General features: G+C 46.3%; 1 protein-coding gene across 2 annotated transcripts in view; it reads left to right on the forward strand.

Annotated features, from left to right (window-relative positions):
* Positions 1 to 19,649, forward strand: part of JAZF1 (JAZF zinc finger 1) — a 343,194-nt gene that overhangs the window by 279,602 nt on the left and 43,943 nt on the right. For both annotated transcript variants that reach the window (XM_055125799.1, XM_055125809.1), the window contains exon 3: positions 19,384 to 19,580. In XM_055125799.1, the coding sequence (XP_054981774.1) occupies positions 19,384 to 19,580 (197 nt within the window). The remainder of the gene's footprint in view (positions 1 to 19,383; positions 19,581 to 19,649) is intronic.

Below are 19,649 nucleotides of genomic sequence, written 5' to 3' on the forward strand. Positions count from 1 at the left end.
TCATTTCTTCACCAGCTGAAATTCCTTCCTTGAGTAAGTGGCGCTCTGGTCACTGCCACACATTAAATAGGCCCCGTCAGCGCACCCGAGGGAGCTGTCCCGAGAGAGGGGCCAGCCGGATGCACGTCTGGGGAAATGCAGAGAGAGAGAGAGAGAGTGATGGAGTCCTTTGAGCCAGTCAGTGGGCAAGACTCCACGAGGAGCAGAAGGCACATCTCTGGGGGTCACGAGGCCGTGCAGGCCCCCCTCGTCCTTGGCTGCCAGGCAGGATTTTCCACCTGCCTTACCAATAAAGGGGGTGAAGGCTGGCAGCCGGACTGGCGGCACGAGAAAGATACCATCAGAGAATCAGAGGGGTTCAGAAGCAGGGGAGCCGTGCCCCGCCCGCGCTCATCCTGTTCCCCTGCAAGCCTCGTGCGGCACACACTGCCACGTGCCACCCTGGCGTCCTCTGTGCTCGGCTGGCCGCTGCCAGGAGGACAAGCCCAGGGGCCTCATCAGTATCCCTTAGGGGCGCACGCCCAGACCTGCCCTTCTGCATGCTTGTCAGGGGTGTTGTGACTGGGGCTTCGGGTTGGTCCAGACCTTCCCAACTCGAGGGTCTCTTTCAGGAATGACCACGTGGGCAGCACCCATGTCCACAGGTGCTGTCACTCCCATGCTTCGGCTCCTTCCTGCTGCCCCTCCCCCACGCGCATCTCCCTCCTCTCTCCCTCTCCAGACTTTTTTCCTCCCGCCCTTCACAGTATTCTTATTTTTTCCCCTTTTATTGGCTCTCATCTAGCCTGGAAAGCCATCTCCCGTGCTTCCCAAACAAGTGGAAATAGACACACGAAACCCCATTTTTCAGGTGAGAACACTGAAGCCCAGAGAGATTCAGCATGACCCTGCAGTGGTGCTCTGGGGGGAGGGACACACCCAGCCAGGCTCAGTGCTGCAGATAGGGGGCACGGAACTGGGGTGCGCCGCATCCCCGGCCTGGTCCTTAGCCCCTGTTCTGGCCCGAGACAGAGCCTGGAGCCTGAGCTGTCTGTCATGAGACGTGCCGGGTGGCGGTGCCGGTGCTGGTCCGGGCCTGGCCACAGGTCCCACCTTCATTCTTCTGCAGCCTCAGCAAGAGGGTGCGAGAGAGCAAACACGAGTAAGGTCCAGGTCGAGCTAGAGGAGGGCAGGTCAGAGGCTCTCTGCTTGGCGCCAAGAGATGAGGCATCTGAGTGATGGAATTCTCCTTCTGGACCTGTCCATCAGGGAAGTCAAAATTGAGCCGTACTTCCCCCCTCCCCAAACCCCCCAGCACAAGGGGGAGATTCCAGTGGTTCGACACCCCGTTTTAGCCCCCCTGGAGGCTACCCAGGCCGGTCCTGCTAAACTCTGTTCCCAGAGGGGTTCTCTGTCTCCAGCCTCAGGCGAGCCCTGTCCGAAGGTACAGGGTGCTTCGAATGTTTGTTTTGGTTTTTCTTTTTCTTTTTTTTGAGGCTGGTGATGGGGGTATTTGGGCCACACCTGGCCAGCAGTGCTCAGGGCTCGCTCCTGGCTCTGTGCTCAGGGACTGCTCCCAGGCGGGTCTCAGGAGACCATATGCAGGAATTGAACTTGGGTTGGCTGTGTGCAGGGCAAGTGCCTTTCCTGTTGACTGTCTCTCTGGCCCTGGTTTTGTTTTTCTTAAGTGGCTTTGTGGTGGGGTGGGGCGGGGCGGGAATCTAAAATATGAAAGATTAGAAAAGGCAGATTCGTTTACTAAGAGGAAAAAGAGAAAAATCACAGGAACCATTCAATAATGACATTCCTTTGGTCCCATTAGGCTGATGAGGCGCATTCTCTGAGACCCTCCGGAGGTGAATTAACTCTTTCAAAGACACTGGGGCTGCATTTGGTGAATTACCTACTAAAGGGTTTCCAGGTATCCTGAAAGATATAACCGTCTCCTGGCAGAGACTTCATGTTCTCCCCGGGAGCCATAGACTCAGACACAGTGTGGTTAATTGCTTCCACACTGCCAAGGTGCTACACATAAATATGGCAATTAGGTGGCCGCAAAACACTAAGTACTTGTACAGTCACGAGTGCGGGTGAGGGGCCTGGGAGCCTCCTGCTGGCGCCCTCCACCCCATCCTGGTTTTCATAGGCGACACCAGCGTTCCCGTTGCAGTCTTCACTCCCTGCACGCTTCTCTCTCTAACTCTGCGTTCTGCCTATTAGGCTGGTGGGTAAGCATCAAAGCCCCGTTGTAAACCGTACAAGTAAAAAGAGCTGGAAACGTTTTCACAGGCTGGGTTCTGTCTTAACATGAACCTTAATCTCAGCAGGTTCATTTACCGCCTTGCTAATACCGTTCTCACTGCCCCTTCTTCCTTCCTCCGCTAGCAATGCCCACGGGGGTGGGTGAGAATTTCCCCTTTGAAGTCAGTGGGAGTTCCAGGCCCTGGCCTTTGGTAGGGGAAAGCGTGGGGGGTAACGTGACCCACTATTTTCTACTCACCCCCCTCAAGGGAGGACAGGGTTTGGTCTCACGTCTTAATCAAGGTAAACGGCTTTACTACAAAGGCATCCCGAGTGGAACTTTCACTCCCAGGAAAGAAAAGGATTAACTCCGTTTTCTGGGCGCCTTTGGCTACCCAGTAGGAAACACAGGGTCAGATAACTTCGTGAAGAAGCCCACAGTCCCCTGGCAGGGAGGCCGAAGGGAAAACCGCCATCGTAAAGGCTGCTTCACAGCAGAGACCTGCGTCAGAGCTTGTTTTCAGTGAGTTGTTGGGAGCTCATTACTTAGGGAGTTTGTGAACGGTTTGAAATTGAATCTGAGCCACTTCCTGTGCGTTGCTTCGAAGCCACGTGACCCTGCACACTTTGTGCACAGCATACCCGGCCCTCAGCTGGAAGGCGTCAGCGCAGTCCCTTCAGACCAGGACTCTTGTTCAAAACAATCCACAAGCTAAATGCATGTTCTTGCCCCTTACAAAAGGCAGAGCTTCAGTCCCAAGCAAGATATGCATTCCCCAAATGCCTGCCTACCGTTACGAAAGGAGAAATAAATGAGGGAGCTTAAAAATATATATCAAACAGCTCTGAACTGTAGTACTTTGGGGTTCCTCTTCTTCATGATGTCTCACATATAGGCAACCCCCCCCCCATTCCCCGCCAAGATTGTCTCTTCTTCCTCTCCGTTCCTGTCTCCTGCTTTCCTGCTCTGGGACCCCTACATACACATGCTCACCAAGTCTATAGCTCTGCCATTCCAGCCCAGTATGTCCAGAAGAGAACTTTTGCCAGCTATAATGTTGTCAGAGTTCACTTTATCAGTTATACCAAGTCTTACGGTGAAAGAGCAAAGAGGCTTTATTTATCCCTACTGGCCAAGCTGGAGATTGGAGCTAGGCAACCAGCCTGAGACTGTCGTATAAGTACAGAGCACTTTATACAGAAGTTTTTCTGGCAGCCCAGAGAAGGGGTGAAACAGAAAGAAAATGGGCAAGAGAATGGAGTTTTCCCACTGGTTGCTTCATAATCATACACTGAGTGGTACAAAACGGAACTTAGAGGGGGCTCTTGTTGCAGAAATCTTTGTGTTTAGTATACTCTGTTTAAGTTTCATGCTTCCCCCATTGTCCTTCCCCAACACACATGAACACACACACACACACACACACACACACACACACACACACACACACACACATCACATTTCTGTCCAGGCAGGCCAGCCTAGCTCTTCTGTTCTAGCTATAACTTTTTATTTGTGACCTATTCATCTCTGCCCAGTTCCTAGAATGGGTCACCCCGAGGACTGGCCCCTAGTTACCCTCTTAGTTATCTGCTTAGTAATCTGCTTAGTTACCAATCTTTCCCATTACTACTACAATACATCAAGACAAGGCGTTTCTTAGTCAAGAGAATTTGCTAGTGCAAGGAACTTCACAACAAAAATAAAGAGTATATGGAGGAGCAAAACTGCCATTTAAACTTAATGCCTTACAATAACTGTACTTGCCCAGTAGAACATTCTGGGAAGATGGAAATGTTCTATTTCTGCACTAACCAATATGGTAATCACTAACTACATGTGGCTGCTAACGCATAAATGAATCAAAACTACATGAAAGTTGAAGTCACTTTCTCGGTCACACTAGCTACAGTTGAAGCACTCAGTAGCCTCCGAGAATGAGTGGATGTCCACTGGACATGTGTCTTCCTGTTGTATTTTACTAAGACTTCTTCAATAGATTACTTATTGTCTCTGAGTCTCAGTTTTATCATCTGCAAAAAGGGGTTAATGATCATCCCTGATAAAGTTGTTCCAGGGGTAGTAGTACATACTGAAAAAGCTTCTTTCAAATTTTCTTCTATTCATTCATTTTGAGGCCTGGAGGCCACACCCAGCTGGGGATGACTCCTGTCTCTGTGCTCAGCAGACTCTTTTAGCAGTGCTCAGGGTGCCGTAGGTGGTGCCAGGATTCAGACTGAAGTCAGCTTCATGCAAAGAAGACACCTTAACCCCTGTGCTCACTCTCTCTCCAGCTTCAAAGCTGCTTTTTAAAGTCATCAATCCCGTCCCTTCTGCCTACCAATGTCCAAATAGCCATCTGAATTTAGTAAAGGGAACTCTCACCAGAACTGTTTCAGTAAGTTAATGAGTTAGTTTGCTCATTGTAGGAAGCACTGTTTAGCCTCCGCCAACCCCCATCTGCTACCCGCCCAAACAAAACCCCTGTGGATTGAAGCTGTAGGAGTATGGGGGCTTTGGCTCTAGGAAACCCCCTGAACCCAACTCTTAGGAGAGACTCAGTAGCTTGGATCTTAGAGGAGGAGCTGCTCTCCTGGGCCAAAGACGGGAGGAGCGTTCCCATGAGGCTGGCATCTGTAGGGAGACGTGGGGAGAGGGGTGGCCTGGTTTGCATGTGTGAGCCCCAGGCATCAGAAATATCTGCCTCAGAGGCCTTCAGTCTCAACAGGAAGCCTCTGGCCTGGACCAGCCCTGCACACTCATCAAGCAGAGTTTCAAAGAGGGGTTGCACGGTTTATATCCTGGCTGCAATCCATTAAAGCACTAATTACACTAATTAGGGATTTGGGATAATCAGGTTGACTGGCCAGAAATGGGGAAGAAAAGCTTTGCTAACTAATTCAGAGGAATAAACAGGATTGTAAGAGCACTTGGATTTCTGGGAACCAGCTGATGTTCAGGATTAGTGCATGCTTTTGGCATGCAAATGAAGGCTGGTTCATTAGACACCCACGGAAGGGCTGGAAGTCCCTCCTAGAGATATTTCGTTAGCAGTTAAGCACAGTGATGAGCTTGAAATTTTTAGACACACACACACCGTAAATTCCCACCCCCCACCATCATTTCGAATTAATTTATCAATTCCCAGTTTGGCGTAGAATGTTGGGGTGGGGACAGGGTAGCTTAGGGATCTTATAAAACACAAATTTCTTTCCAGTACTCAATAGTAGTTTCATGTCACTCCTTTGTCTCCCTCACTACCAACTTAAATGTTACCAGACTTTATGTGCTGCAAAATATTGCACCCTCAGACATTGTGATTAGGTCCCATCCAAAAGAGATTGGGAACCACAGCTGAGGCCTTTCAAATGAACAAACCTTCCATGCATCATTCAATAGTATATACCCTGTAAAGTAATTCTCAGTTGGCTAACACTGCCATTTAACTATGTTTGGGTAAGTGAGATGTCCCGCAGTTATGCTACTAAGCATCTTTGTTTCTCTTTTAAATTATCATGTAGGTAACATAACAGCCTTAATGTTTTTGGTTTTGATGTACAAAATTCTTATACCTTCCCCTCCACCAGAGTAACCAAGTCTCTCCACCACTACTTTGGTGTCACCTCTATTTGCCTCTTCCTCTCTAGTTTTCTGTTTTTTAAAGGATCCTTTATTTATTTTATTTTATTTTATTTTATTTTATTTTATTTTATTTTGCTTTTTAGGTCACACCCGGCGATGCTCAGGGGTCACTCCTGGCTCTGCACTCAGGAATTACCCCTGGCAGTGCCTGGGGGACCATATGGGATGCTGGGAATCGAACCTGGGTCAGCCTCGTGTAAGGCAAATGCCCTACCCGCTGTGCTGTCACTCCAGCCCCAGGATCCCTAATTTTATAAATTTAAACTGTCACCACATCAACGCCCTCATTTTTCCCATACCCAGAATTTCTGCATAATTTGCAGTTTACCAAGATTTTCCTATTGATTTTTGATTCAGGGGCCACTCCCAGCTCTGTGATTAGGGCTGGGGTCACTGCTGGTGGTGCTCAGGGACTGTGTGCTGCCAGGGATAGACCCAGGGCCAGCCGTGTCCAAGACAAGCGTTTTACCCCCTGTGCTCTCTCTCCAGCCCCAAGTGGTGGTGTTGTTATTTTAGCATTTACAACTCATTCAGTTAAGAAAAGCATAGTAGTTCACAACTTTTCCATTTTAAAAAAATCGATTATTCATTTCTTAGATCTGTGTACTTTTCTTAAAAACTAAGTACCTGAACATGTTTTTCCTGGTACCAGCTTCCTAGAAAACCAGAAAGCCAAACTCTTTTTAACAAGAAGCAGTTGGCCTGTAATCTTGCCATAAAGGTGGAGAAAAACAATTTGAAGAGAAAAAAAAAAAAAAAGATGCTCCCAAAGCTTTCAAAATTCAAAGAATTGAGAACTTTGAAGGGGGTGAGCTCATGGGAATAGCGGATTTTCCCCACAAAATTCATTTATTCATTTTACTGTTTCACTGGATTGATCCATTTCAGAGAAAATGCTGCCCTGGTCACTCTCTTCTCAGACAATGCTAATCACTTACAGCACCTCTGTAAGTCACATATACTCCAAAATGAAGCCAAATGAGCAGTTAGCCTTTTTGTTGCATTTATGAATACATGCATACATTTATCTGCGCATGTGCAGAATACCCATGCTTCTCTGTCAAGACAGCTCTCCTTGGCTTGGAATGGATCTGCTTTCTCTCTAATAGCATATTTTTCCTCTGCCCTCTTTGCTCTGCAGTTCTCTGAGATCGGTCAAGTATAGATCCAGTTGAGTTAAGATCTACCTTGGCTAGGATAATGGTGGATATGGAAGAACGGTGAGAGCGTGCATCGACTTTCAGCTTATGTGACTCCTTACAAGGTGCTGGGTGGAGAATAGCTCTAGTAGTGACTGAAGGGCCTGAGGGAAAGATTCTAAGGCTGAATCTAAGAGCAGCAGAGGCAGGGCAGAAGCAATAGTACAGTGGGTAGGTGCTTGCCTTGCACACGGCTGATCCAAATTTGATCCCTGGCGTCCTGTATGGTCCACTGAGCAGCACCAGTAGTAACCTCTGACTATTGCTAGGTGTGTCCCAAAAAGCAAAACAAACAAACTAACCAATAATAGCAGCAGAGGTATGAGTGCTGCAACCCATTCGCAACACTTTTTCCTGGGCAGATGGATTCCCAGTGGTTTCTGTGAATCCTTCCTATGAAGACATCTTCTGACATTGTTCATCTCTCATTACCTTCCCGTCTCCTCTCCTTTCTCAGCTCAGGATTCCTTGAACCAGGGCCCTTTCTTTCTCCCCTTCCCCTGGTGTTCAAGCCACTGGCCATCCCTTGTCTCTACCTAAGGACTCAGCAATGCTCACCTCAGTGAAAGCCTCAGAGCAGCTTTGGCAATGGAGCCTTTTCATTCAGCCACTGATATGTATCTCAGCCCATAGGAGACTGTACAGACTCCTCCCAGAAATGACCTCTGGTGTAGAAATTCCCCATCAGATGACTGTTACAGTTATAAATAGTGTCTCTTCCTTCTGGGTGAGTCGGAACCAACTCCATAGAAACCCAAGGCCCCGAGAGTCCTTCTGATACAGAGTATGAAGTTGGGCCAAATGCTTTCCGGATATTCATCAAACACAATCTTTTTCCTTCTTCCCTTCTTTTTATTGTTGTTTCCATGACCCTGTGCTCATACACACCCATTTGTGGTTTACATACTTGTGTCACTGGGGGGTGGGGCAGTGGTCACAACCTGCAGTGCTACCACAATTGCACACAGCAACCTTGGCCTCATTACCTGCGAGGCAAGGGCTCTGCCATTGAGCTGCAGCCTCTGCCCCTTGAATGAATTTTTATTTTTTTAATTTTGGGCCATATCCAGTGGTGCTCAGGGTTTACTCCTGGCTCTGCACCCAGGGACCACTCCAGACAGTGCTCAGGGTTGCCAGGGAGCAAACCCAGCAAGGCAAGCACTGTACCAGCTGTTCTATCAGTCCAACCCCTTGAATGAGATTTTGACAACAATTCCATGAAGCAAGTGTTAGGGTTCCTCTGAGGACTGGAGAGACAGCACATAAGACACTGTTCTTGCACGTGGCTGATTCAGGTTCAATCGTTGGTGGTTCTCAGGTTCCACCAGGAGTGATCCCTGAACAGAGAGCCAAGAGTATATACCCTGGGCACCACTGGGTGTGCCCCCAAATATATTTTTTTAATTTTTTAAAGTTTGCCTCTGGGACAGACTTTCCAACATCAAGCTGTGATCATAGCCATTACTGAATTTGGAACTAACTCTCCAGGGACCAAAAATTCAACTTTTTTCTTTCTTTTTTAGATTTCCCCTAGCTTGTGGGGAGAGTTATGCATCATCTCATTAGCAGTTCACAAGGAAACCTCAAATAACTCATTTAATTTACTTCCAGAGGAGGCAAAAACAAGAAAACCCAAGAGCTATTTGTAGTTTTGTTACCACAAAACCTCATAAAACGCAATTTCTTTGTTTTGTTCATCGATTTTTTTCATGGATGTCAAATTAGCAATGAAAACCATGTGTAAGAAATAGCCATAGTTATTCCCAATACGATGAAAGTAGAAGAGGAATGGAAAAGATGATAGTTGCCAAGAAAGGGATATTCCAGCTGGCCCCCAATCCAAAATTTGTGGGTGTAGTTTTCAGAAGTGGTTTTTATTCTTGGCATTGACCCTGAAAAAGCCATAGTTTACTCTCTTCAAGCTAAAGTAAATCAAAATTAATTGCTTCACTGATCATTTATGCTGACCTGTGGCTTAAAATAGTGGTTACTGGAATCTCACCAGACTATTCATTTAAGGTGACTAAGCCATATTACTATTCCATTATTTATTGGAAGTGTATAATATAATCTTATTCAGCCCTGGGATTCTATTCATTGTTATATCATTCAACTTTTGTGTGTGAATTTCATTTGAATGCTCACATTCTAGGAAAGTGATGTTTGGTTTAAAAAATGAAACAATACCTTTATTGCAAACCACAACACCTAAAAGGAGAAAGAGAACCAAAAGGGAATGCCCTGCCACAGAGGCGGGGTGGGGAGGGAGATGGAGTGGAGGTGGGTGGGAGAGATACAGGGATCATTAGTGGTAGAGAATGGACACTGGTGGAGTGATGGGTACCTGATCATTGTATGACTGAAACACAAACACGAAAGTTTCTAAGTATGTAACAGCACCCCCCAGTGATTCACTAATAAAAAATAAATTCATTAATTAAAAAGAAATAAAGAAACAAAACATTCCCCAGGGCCATTCACAAAATAGCTGCAGGTCGGTGTTGCTGCTGGTGAAGGTGTTTGCGCACATCTCTCGTGTCCCAGTGGCTTGGGGGCTGCAGGGCCATGGAGCAGTGCGGTCTGTGGGCATGAAGGGCGTTCAGTCACCCTGACGTCTCTAGCTCTGGACGAAGATGGCTAGATTCTAGTGCTCCTGGTGTGGCTTTCTGCCTGGCCAGCATACTGCCAGCACTTCTCTTAAATTGTTTCATACTTTTTGTTTGCGTGGGGCCATACCCCGCTGTGCTCAGGGATCACTCCTAGGGTCTTGGGGGACTATCTGAGTGCTAAGGATCAAATCTATGTTGGTTGCGTGCAAGGCAAGCACCTTACCCACTGTGCTATCTTCCTGGCCCTACTTCTCTTATATGTAATTAGTTCATTTTGGTCAACATTCCTAGAAACTGACATTTTCAAGGTTGGAGATAGGGTTGGATGCTTTTAGCTGGTGAATAATTATAAATAATATGTTACAAATAAGATAGATAGGATACAATTATAAGATAATGAAAAAATATAGATTGTCACTTCCCTGTACCACAAAAAGTTAATTTTTTATTATCTGTTCCACTATATTATTATTTCAGAGTAAAGAACAGTCATTTTTTTTTTATTAGTGAATCACCGTGAGGTACAGTTGCAGACTTACAAACTTCTCTGCTTACATCTCAGTCATATAAGGTCAAGTAGTATCCATCCCTCCACCAGTGTGCATTTTCCACACCATCAATGGTCCCAGCATTCCTCACACCATCCCCACCCCATTCCCTCCCCCCCCTACACACACACACACTGTGGCAGGGCATTCCCTTTTGCTCTGTCTCTCCTTTTGGGTGTTGTGGTTTGCAATAGAGGTATTAAGTGGCCATAATAAGAACAGTCATTTTTAAAAGTATTTTTTGTTTCCATGATTATATTCTATAATGTTAAAGTGGCTTTTTCTATTTAATGAGAGTCTGATGATGTTAAAGTATACCACTTAGCTAGGACTGGAACACACAGTGAGTAGGGCATTTACCTTGCATACAGCTGAGTTGGGTTTGATCCCCAACACCCCATTTGGTCCCCTAAGTCTGCCTGGAGTGATCTCTAAACACAGAACCAGGAATAAGCCCTGAGACCATTGGGTGTGGCCCAAACACCAAAAAATTAAATAAAATTTAAAATTAAAGTACACTGCTCAGCAGTATAAAAATAGCAGTCCAGGCCCAGAGAAATAGTACAATGAGTAGGGTGCTTTCTTTGCACCCAGATAATTGGAGTTCAGTCTCTGGCAACTCATATGGTCTCTCAAACCCCACCAGGAATGATCCCTGATCACAGAGCCAGAAGCAAGTCCTGAGCCCTAAACCCCTTCCCTGAAAAAACAAATAAACAACCCTCTATTTACTAAGTAAATTTAAAAGTTTTAGAATCTCCAGGCTATAGCACATACTGGAGAATGTAAAAATTGGCTTTAGTTGCCCTTTGAAAAAAATTTAAATGACTGTCAAGAATATACCAAAGAGGGGCTGGAGCAGTAGCACAGTGGGTAGGGTGTTTGTCTTGCACGCAGCCAACCCAGGTGATTCCCCGCATCCCATATGGTCCCCTGAGCACCACCATGGATAATTCCTGAGTGCAGAGCCAGGAGTAAACCCTGTGCATCGCCAGGTGTGACCCAAAAAGAAAAAATATATATATCAAAGAAAGATCATTTCATCCCACTAGCTCCTTTTTTCTCCTTTTCTCCTTTTCTCTCTTTTCTCCTCTTCCTGTCTAAAGCCAACATTTATAAACAAAATTAACTACAGAGTCTGCTTATCATTGGCTTCCCCTCTTGTTTAACTTCCTCTGTGCACATGAGATAATTCCTCAAAGTGCAGGAATTTCTGTGAGTGTCAGAATCAAACTTAGTGAAGAAACGGCAATAAATCCGTCAGTTTGGATTTGGTCTCCAAGAACAAAGTCTGTTTCACTGGCTCTGTGCTTCACAAATTATGCCCACAACACATCTGAATATAGGATGAAACTCACCACCACCACCACATACACAGAAACCTGCACATGTTAAATGCTCGCCTGATCTGATCAGATGGTGTGGGTTTTTCCTGATCTTGCTTTTAGTTTTATTATTTTGCATTAAAAATTTAATAGCAGCATGTTTTTAAAAGAGAGAGAGGGGGAGGGGACCTAGAGTTTTGGTGACGCTGCAAAAAGATGTTTATGACGCTTCAAAATGCACCCCATGGGCTTTAGATTGGGAAGTCAAAAATAGCTCTGGGACAAAAACGGAGACATGATTGTTCAGAATGTTACTAGAGACTTCCAGAAATTCGATGATTTGGCAGCCCTAATTTTCTGTTGTGTGCTAAAAAGAACATTTTATGAAGTTCCCACCTCAGCAGAAATGGCCCTTGTAAAGGGGTAGCAGAGACCGGCAGTTCCTCTGGGCGGCTCGCAGCTCGTGTTTCACTGGCCAGCTGTTTGAACCCAACACTCCTTCCGCTTCTCTGTGGCTTTAGGTAGCTGCTGGGAGGAGGAGCCCGCCTGGAGTTTATTGGCAGATGTGCGCTCTGAAGCAACACAGCAGCCAGATCCCGTGACATGTGGGCCGCACATGAGTGCTGCAACATCCCCGGTCTCCCCGTGCCCGCTTCCCATGGCATCTGTTTGAGTGTCCTGCTCCCTCCCGACTTGTTCTTCATCTACCAGATCCTAGTAGTGATGAGAAGGAAGGGAAAATGGCTAAGGTGCGGACTGAACTCCGCCCTGGCGAGAGCAGCGTGTTCTCATAGCCTCGGGAGGGACTCTGTCCAGAGCAGCCTGGCCAATGCGGGCGTGTTTGCAACCTCAGGCTCTAGAGAGCATCCTGGCTCCCATCAGCTTTCCTCAAAGGCTCTCGGGGTTTCACAAACTTGTTTTCTCTGGAAAATGGCAATGCCCAGTGGGCCATTGAAAAAGCAGAACAAAGCTTTTGAACTTCAAATGAAGGCATTGGATGTGGTGCTTTGTACAGGGGTTCTGCTTGTGGACCCCATAGAGCCTTGCACAACTTCACAACTCTTTGCTCAGGGGGGGAACAGCCTTTAATTGCACAGAAAGACACCTCTGAGGCTCAGGACTGATCTCAAGACAGGCTGGCAACTGAGTTATCCCAGAAGATATCCCACCGCCACTGGGCCCAGCTCTCTGGACCCTAGGGAGGATGGGGGGCAGACGTCCCCGCCGTGCCAAAGCCCAGAACTCCACCCACCCACACCCGCTACTGCCACCACAGGAGGGTCAGCCCAGTTTCAGGACTGACCTCAGAGAGGCCAGACAGAACCCTGCAGCTGATGGTCCCAACTCCGAAGCCCCTGAATCAAGCAACTGTGTATGCAGCCACGCAACACCTCCCAACTTCACAGAGCTGACAGCCCCGGAGAAGCAAGAACATTAGATGGAAACATGAGTGTGAGTGAAACAGTAACACAGAAGGCCCCACTCGCACCTAACAGCTCAATAATCCTCAGGTCATGGCTTTACAACACCACGGGATATATGTTGGAATAAGCAATATAAAGTAAATTAATTAGTGCATGATAAGGGAGCAGGCAAGGGGGGAGGCGGGCACCCGGGAACATTGGTGGAGGAAAGGGTCATTGGTGGTGGGACTGATGTTGGGATATTGAATACCTGAAATAGCCATATTGTGAACAACGTTATAGATCGTGGTGTTTAAATAAAGTTTTTTAAAATAAGAAGAAAACCCTCTTAGCATCAGCCCGCTGGGAGGCTGCTTCTGGTCCCTGAGTGATGACCATCTATCATGAAAGGTCTTTTAAGCAATCAAAATTGAGAAGTAAAAAGGGGACGGTTTGAGCTCAAGTGACAGCATGTGTATTTCACACGCAGGAGGCCTGGGTGTGATCCCTGACCCTCATGGTTCACTGAGTACCACCAGGAGTGATCCACAAGCACACAGCTGGGAATGTGTGCCCCTGGGCTAGGTACAAGCTCGGTACTGCAGGTGTGTCCCAAAAAGCAAAAATCAGAAGGGGAGATGTGTGTTCTGGTTTAAAGACACCCCAAAGGAGAGAGACCTCCTTTTTATGCTCCAAATTCCTGAACTACAGGCTAAAATTTCTGAAAATAAATACCTATGGAATCAGTAATGGCAGTGTTTGCTTTCACAATCAGTGGAATGAACGATGGCAGTATTTATCCTAATATGTAGAAATTCAGCTCAGAAAATGACCACATTGCTAATGTGTCAGAGATTTACAGTTTCGCAAACTCCTTGAAGACAGCTCTGTTTGTCTATGTGTTGAGAGGAAAGTGAGGTTGATCCCAAATAGGAGATTTTTTAAAAGAACATAGTGGGGCTGGAGCAGTGCCACAGCAGGTAGGGCATTTGCCTTGCATGCAGCCAACCCGGGTTCGATTCCCTGCATCCCATATGGCCCCCTGAGCACTGCCAGGAGTAATTCCTGAGTGCATGAGCCAGGAGTAACTCCTGTGCATCACCGGGTGTGACCCAAAATGCCAAAAATAAATAATAAATACAATAAATTAAATAAAAAGAAACATAGTAAGGGAATAATTAATGATCAAAGTCATCCAAACTGAGGATTTTCTCTATAGAAATGTGGTATCTGCAGGGGTAGGGGGTGGGGAGTTTGTCCCTAGGACTCTGGTTGAAGGACACGGGTCCTCTGGTGGTGCGTGTGCTGTTAGAATGTTGTATCCTGGAAATGTGATTTAACAGTATTGCAAATCTTTGTGTCCCAATAAGAATTTGTTTTTTAAAGAGAGAGAAGGAGTTTGTGAATTGGGGTTTCCAGAGTAAGTGTTATTAACCAGGAGTCTGACATGTCCCTGACACAGTTCAAGAGCTTTGCCTCTGTTAACTCCTTGACTCGTCACAGTTCCTGGAAGATCTGACACCACCGTAGTCAGCATTGACAAACAAGTACTCCGAGGCACGAAGGGTTAGGGAACTCGCCTCAGCTTGTGCTGTGCTAGAGAGACTAGGCAAAGATTAAAATCCAAACAGCCTGGCTCCAAAACCTACTTTCTTAATTGCTATCCTATATTTTATTTTTATTATTATTTGGTGTATTTTTTAAAATTGGGGGCCATAGCTGGCAGTGCCCTGGAGCCATTCCTCGCTCTGTGCCCAGGTACATCATGGAGACCTTATGTGGCATCAGGACTCAGATCATTTTCATGGCCACACCCCTGCAAGGCAAGTGCCTTAACCTCTGCACTGTCTGTCTGTCCAGCCCTACACTAATATATTTTTTTTAAAATGTTAGGCACTGTGATCTGCAGTACTGTCAGTGATAGGCTTACAGACACACTGTGTTCCAACAGTGCTGATCATGACCTAATAGCAGGTCAAGAAATGAGTAGAGTTCTTTACTAAAATACAGAAATCCAAAACTATGCTGCTCTAGTGCAGCCTCCTGACCTCATATCTCTTCATTCTCAGCAATGGAAAACAAATTACCAAATGCTTTCTTTTCAGCAGATCAACTTTAGGGGGGGAGAAACTCCAAATCAATAATAGTGAATTTTTTTATTGAAATATTGAATGTAATCAAAGTAGAGTGAAGGTAAAGTGAAATTTGCCAGTTACAAATGTGGGGTGGGGGGCTGGGGAGGTGGGGGGAAGGGGGTAGGTATATTATGATTCTTGGTGGTGGAATATATGCACTGGTGAAGGGACGGGTGTTTGAGCATTGTATAACTGAGACTTAAACCTGAAAGCTTTGTAACTTTCCACATGGTGAATTAATAAAAGAAATAAAAAAAAAAATAGGGATGACTGCCTTGGTGGCACACCTCGTCATTCCTGATATTAAACAGTTAAAAAAAAAAAAGAAATGAGTAGAGTCTTCATTTTGTTAAAATGAGGTCAAATAGGGGCCAGAGCAATAGTGTAGTGGGGAGGGTGCTTGCTCTGCACACAGCCAACCCGGTTCAGTCCCTGGCACACACATCCCCCAAACCCTCCAGGAGTGATCTCTGAGCATGAGTCAAGAGTAAGCCTCAAGTACCACCAGGTGTGGCCCCAAAACAAAAACAAAAAAATAGAATGAAGTAGATTAAGTAATAGCAGAGAATCACTGTCAGTAAGGAATTTTTGTTCCTGATATATTCATGCAAATTTGATATTCTTGGGTTGGGCAGAAGGCTTGTTGGACTAAGCACAGGACTTGCATGCTGGAGGCCGAACTCAGTCCCGCGTGCTGCATGGCCCCCCAGAGACCCCTGGTCCACTGGACAGGGCCAATCTGGAAAGAGACTGGAAACACTGCCATGGAAACAAACCCCTGCCAAGAAAAGAAAAATGGATTAATTTTTCTTACGTCAAAATTTGTTTTATGATTCAATAATCCTCTTGGTTTTAGGAAGAAATATTTCAAATATTTACAAAGATTCCATACTGCATCCCCCTTTCTGCAGGGCCTGAGATAGCTCCTGTAATCACATATATTAATATTTTCATGATAAAACATGTGAAGAGCCACATTACATTATGAAAGTGCATGAGGAGACCTAAGTGCACTTTGCAGCTAGTTTCTTTCCCAGTTTAGCTGCTGAACTCATTTAAAAAATGTGTTAATTTTTGTTTTGGCTTTTGGGAGTCATACCTGGCAATGCTCAGGGGTTACTCCTGGCTCTGCACTCAGGAATTACTCCTGGCAGTGCTCAGGGGACCATATGGGATTCTGGGAATCGAACCCGGGTTGGCTGCATGCAAGGCAAACGCCCTACCCACTGTGCCATTACTCCAGCCCCTATGTTAATTTTTTTCAAAATTCGTAATTAATTTTTTTTACCATAACTAGCAGTGTTCGGGAACTATTCCTGGCTCTGTGGTCAGGAATATCACTCCTGGAAGTGCTCAGGGGGCCATATGTGATATTGGAGATCGGACCCTGGTCAGCTGCAGCCAAGGCAAGTATACCTTCACCCCAGTACTATCTCTCTGGCCCACTCATGAAAAAAAAAATCATGCCAGTTTCCAGCACTTTGGGAATTTTTCAGTTGCCCACTGAACACCAGATTATACTGCGTGTTCCCACTCCCAATATGAGAAGCACTTCTTCTAATCGATTGGGGCTAAAAATAGTGTGGGGGGAAAAATGCACTCACTAGAGTCATTGACTGCTGGAATTGGGACAGAACCGGGAAGTGACACCGACCATTTGCCTCACCAACCCAGAAACAAGCAGAAAAGCTTGGTCCAGAGAACAAGGGGACCTCCAGTGGCCACCCCAGCTTCCTCAGACGCAACCTCCATGCTGCACACGGCTTGCACACCATACAGCAACAACGCCCACATCACTCCACATACCTTGCAGTTTGGATTTCTTCAAGTGTTTCCAAGTGGGACTTGGATATCGCGACCACTTCCAGCACTGGAGCCTCTGAGAGCCAGGTGCTTCTCCCCAGCAGGCTGCTGAGAGCGTGGGGTTTGGCCAGAGCCGGGGCTGGCAAGGGCTCCCTGTCCAGGTTCCCGCCTAAACTGTCCATTGCCCGGGGTTGCACTTGCCACAAACCTCAGTTTGGCACATCCCCTGTGACGTAAGGTTCACATCGCCACATTCCCCGTCAGGCTTGAAAGGTTTATAACGGATGCTTGAAAATGCAGATAACCCATGTAATAACAAATAGTACCCAAAATGACCATATTAAAGTTATGTAGGCATTATTGATGTATCAGGGAAGTTAGATTTAATCTCATGGAAATTCCAATTTCAAAGAAAATGGCTTGGTCCGTCCAAAGCTTCTCAGGCTGTCGGTCAAGAGGGACTGCATCCTCTGACTCAAAGTCTAAAGGGGTTTTGGACATTTTCACAGAAAAGAGTTGCTGTGTGTTTGATTTTTTTTTAATATTGCTTCGAGTTAAATTACCAGACATAACGGTTTTTATACTGCTGCATAGTATACCAACTTCTGTTTCTTTCAAAAATCTAGTTTGAATTCTCCCATTGAGAACAGCTGGTCTTCGTGAGAAAGGCGGCATGTTTATCCTGCCTGCTTCCCACACCACTTCCCCCAGTGCTGTAGGCTCTGCCTGAGTCCACGAGCAAATAGTTTCACTAAGAGTAATCAAAGGAAGCCCTCCCTCCTTGCCTCTCTCTGAGAGGCCACATTTTGAGTAGAGGCTTATGTGACGAATAAAGGCAGTTTTTAGAGCAGCGCAACAGACATTTTTGTCTAAACATAAATGAGTACCTGGCTTCAAGAAGCATGTAATTCTGCCCTTTCTTTTTAAAAATCATCACTGTCTCAACATTGAAACTAAGAGCTCGGGGCAAGGCATATAGCTCCATTACCTCTAGGTTCTATGTATAAAATCTTGTTTCTATACAAAAGCTTATATTGCAGAAACCATCTAAGAAATGTGCCATCCATGTTCCTAGTATAAAAGAGATTTTAAGACACTGTAACAACATCATAATATCGTTTCATTGGGTGCTGGAGTGACTAGGACTTTACCAGGAATTCGATCTTTTAACTTCCAAATCATCCTAGTGCAATGAAGATGAACACGTTGATAGGCCGCATGTGAAATGGGCTGAGTCAAATGCCATGCTCAGGTACAATGGGATTATTTATGATGTATTAAAAAGGGTCAAACACTGTGGACGGTGTTCAGGACACTGAGGAGACTTGAGGAATGTGGTATTATTCTGGTTTTGTCCAGCCAGAGATCACAGGTGTTCCTCTTATTGTTGGCAAGTTTTTACACACTCCAGCCACTAGACTTCCTGCCACAATTTTGAAAGTCACCTGCCACTAGTACAAAAAAGAAGAGATACCAGTCCATCGAGAGTTTGGGTTTTCATCTTCCTTGAATTTAAGAAACATTAGACTATGCAGTGAGTGGGGTGGGGGTTGGGATGGGGAGGAAGCATTGCTTATTATTAGCATCCGAGAAGAGCTGAAAGAATAACTTTGCCTTTCTGAATTACTCTATCTGGAAAAGCCATCTTTCCACATGTGAGAAACTCAAGGACAACACAAATGTTTCTTCCACGGCCTTGTACATCACCTCATTTTCCCTCTGTCCTGGCGTCAGCCTGGGCAGGCTTTTTCAGTTCTTCTGTGTGTGCTGGCCGAGATGGCCTTGACAATGGGCTTGCAGCTATCATTTATATGTGAGTTCTTTTCTTTCAGCTGGTTGGTAGGGAGATAAGACTTTCAATAAGCTCTGAAGAACTGCAAATCTGAACTCACAGGGCCAAAGAGACAGTACGAGAGTTCAGGTACTTGCCTACCCACACAGACGTGATCCCTTAAAGCACAGGCAGAAGTGATCCCTGAGTGCAGAGCTGGGAGTAAGCCCCGAGCACTGCCAGGTGTCACCCACCTCCAAATCTGAAATAACGAAATGAGACTCCAGAGCAGAATGCAAGTGTCTGTGGGACCAGTTATGCTAAGCAGGCATGAGAAGTTGCTCATCATAAATGCTTGTTGGTCACAGAGCAAGGCTGCCTGCTCTCTGGTCGAGTGGCTGGGAATGTGGAGAGTGGGGGGCTTCCCGTGGGCTGAAACGGGCCCTCTGGAAGGCGAGGCCCCAGATGCAGTGCGGTGGGAATAGATCCTGGTCTGCAGGATTTTGCAGACCAGGATGAAATGGGGCTGACTTAGAAAAACTTTCAGATGAGCTAAAAGGTCATTTCATTGTATAGGTGTGTGTATATTAGGTGTGGGTAGGGGGGGGATGAGACAGACTCAGGCCTGTGAACCGGCCCCTGACCTGGGGTCAGAGGTCAGACTCGGATTAAAGGCCTTCATGCTTCATAGCTGACATTGGGCACTAACCTGCTTCTCTTGCTTCAGATTCATGACGGATGCTGCCCGCCGAGAGCAGGAGTCCCTGAAAAAGAAGATCCAGCCGAAGCTCTCGCTGACCCTTTCCAGCTCAGTGTCCCGAGGGAATGTGTCCACTCCCCCACGCCACAGCAGTGGAAGCCTTACTCCCCCCGTGACCCCGCCCATCACCCCCTCCTCTTCATTCCGCAGCAGCACTCCAACTGGTGAGTGGCTCACCCTCCCACCTTCGGGGGCGACGGGCAGGATACGTGCATGAGATGTGGTGTGAGAAG

Source organism: Sorex araneus, chromosome 1 (genome assembly GCF_027595985.1).
Source record: "Sorex araneus isolate mSorAra2 chromosome 1, mSorAra2.pri, whole genome shotgun sequence".
Taxonomy (NCBI): Eukaryota; Metazoa; Chordata; class Mammalia; order Eulipotyphla; family Soricidae; genus Sorex; species Sorex araneus.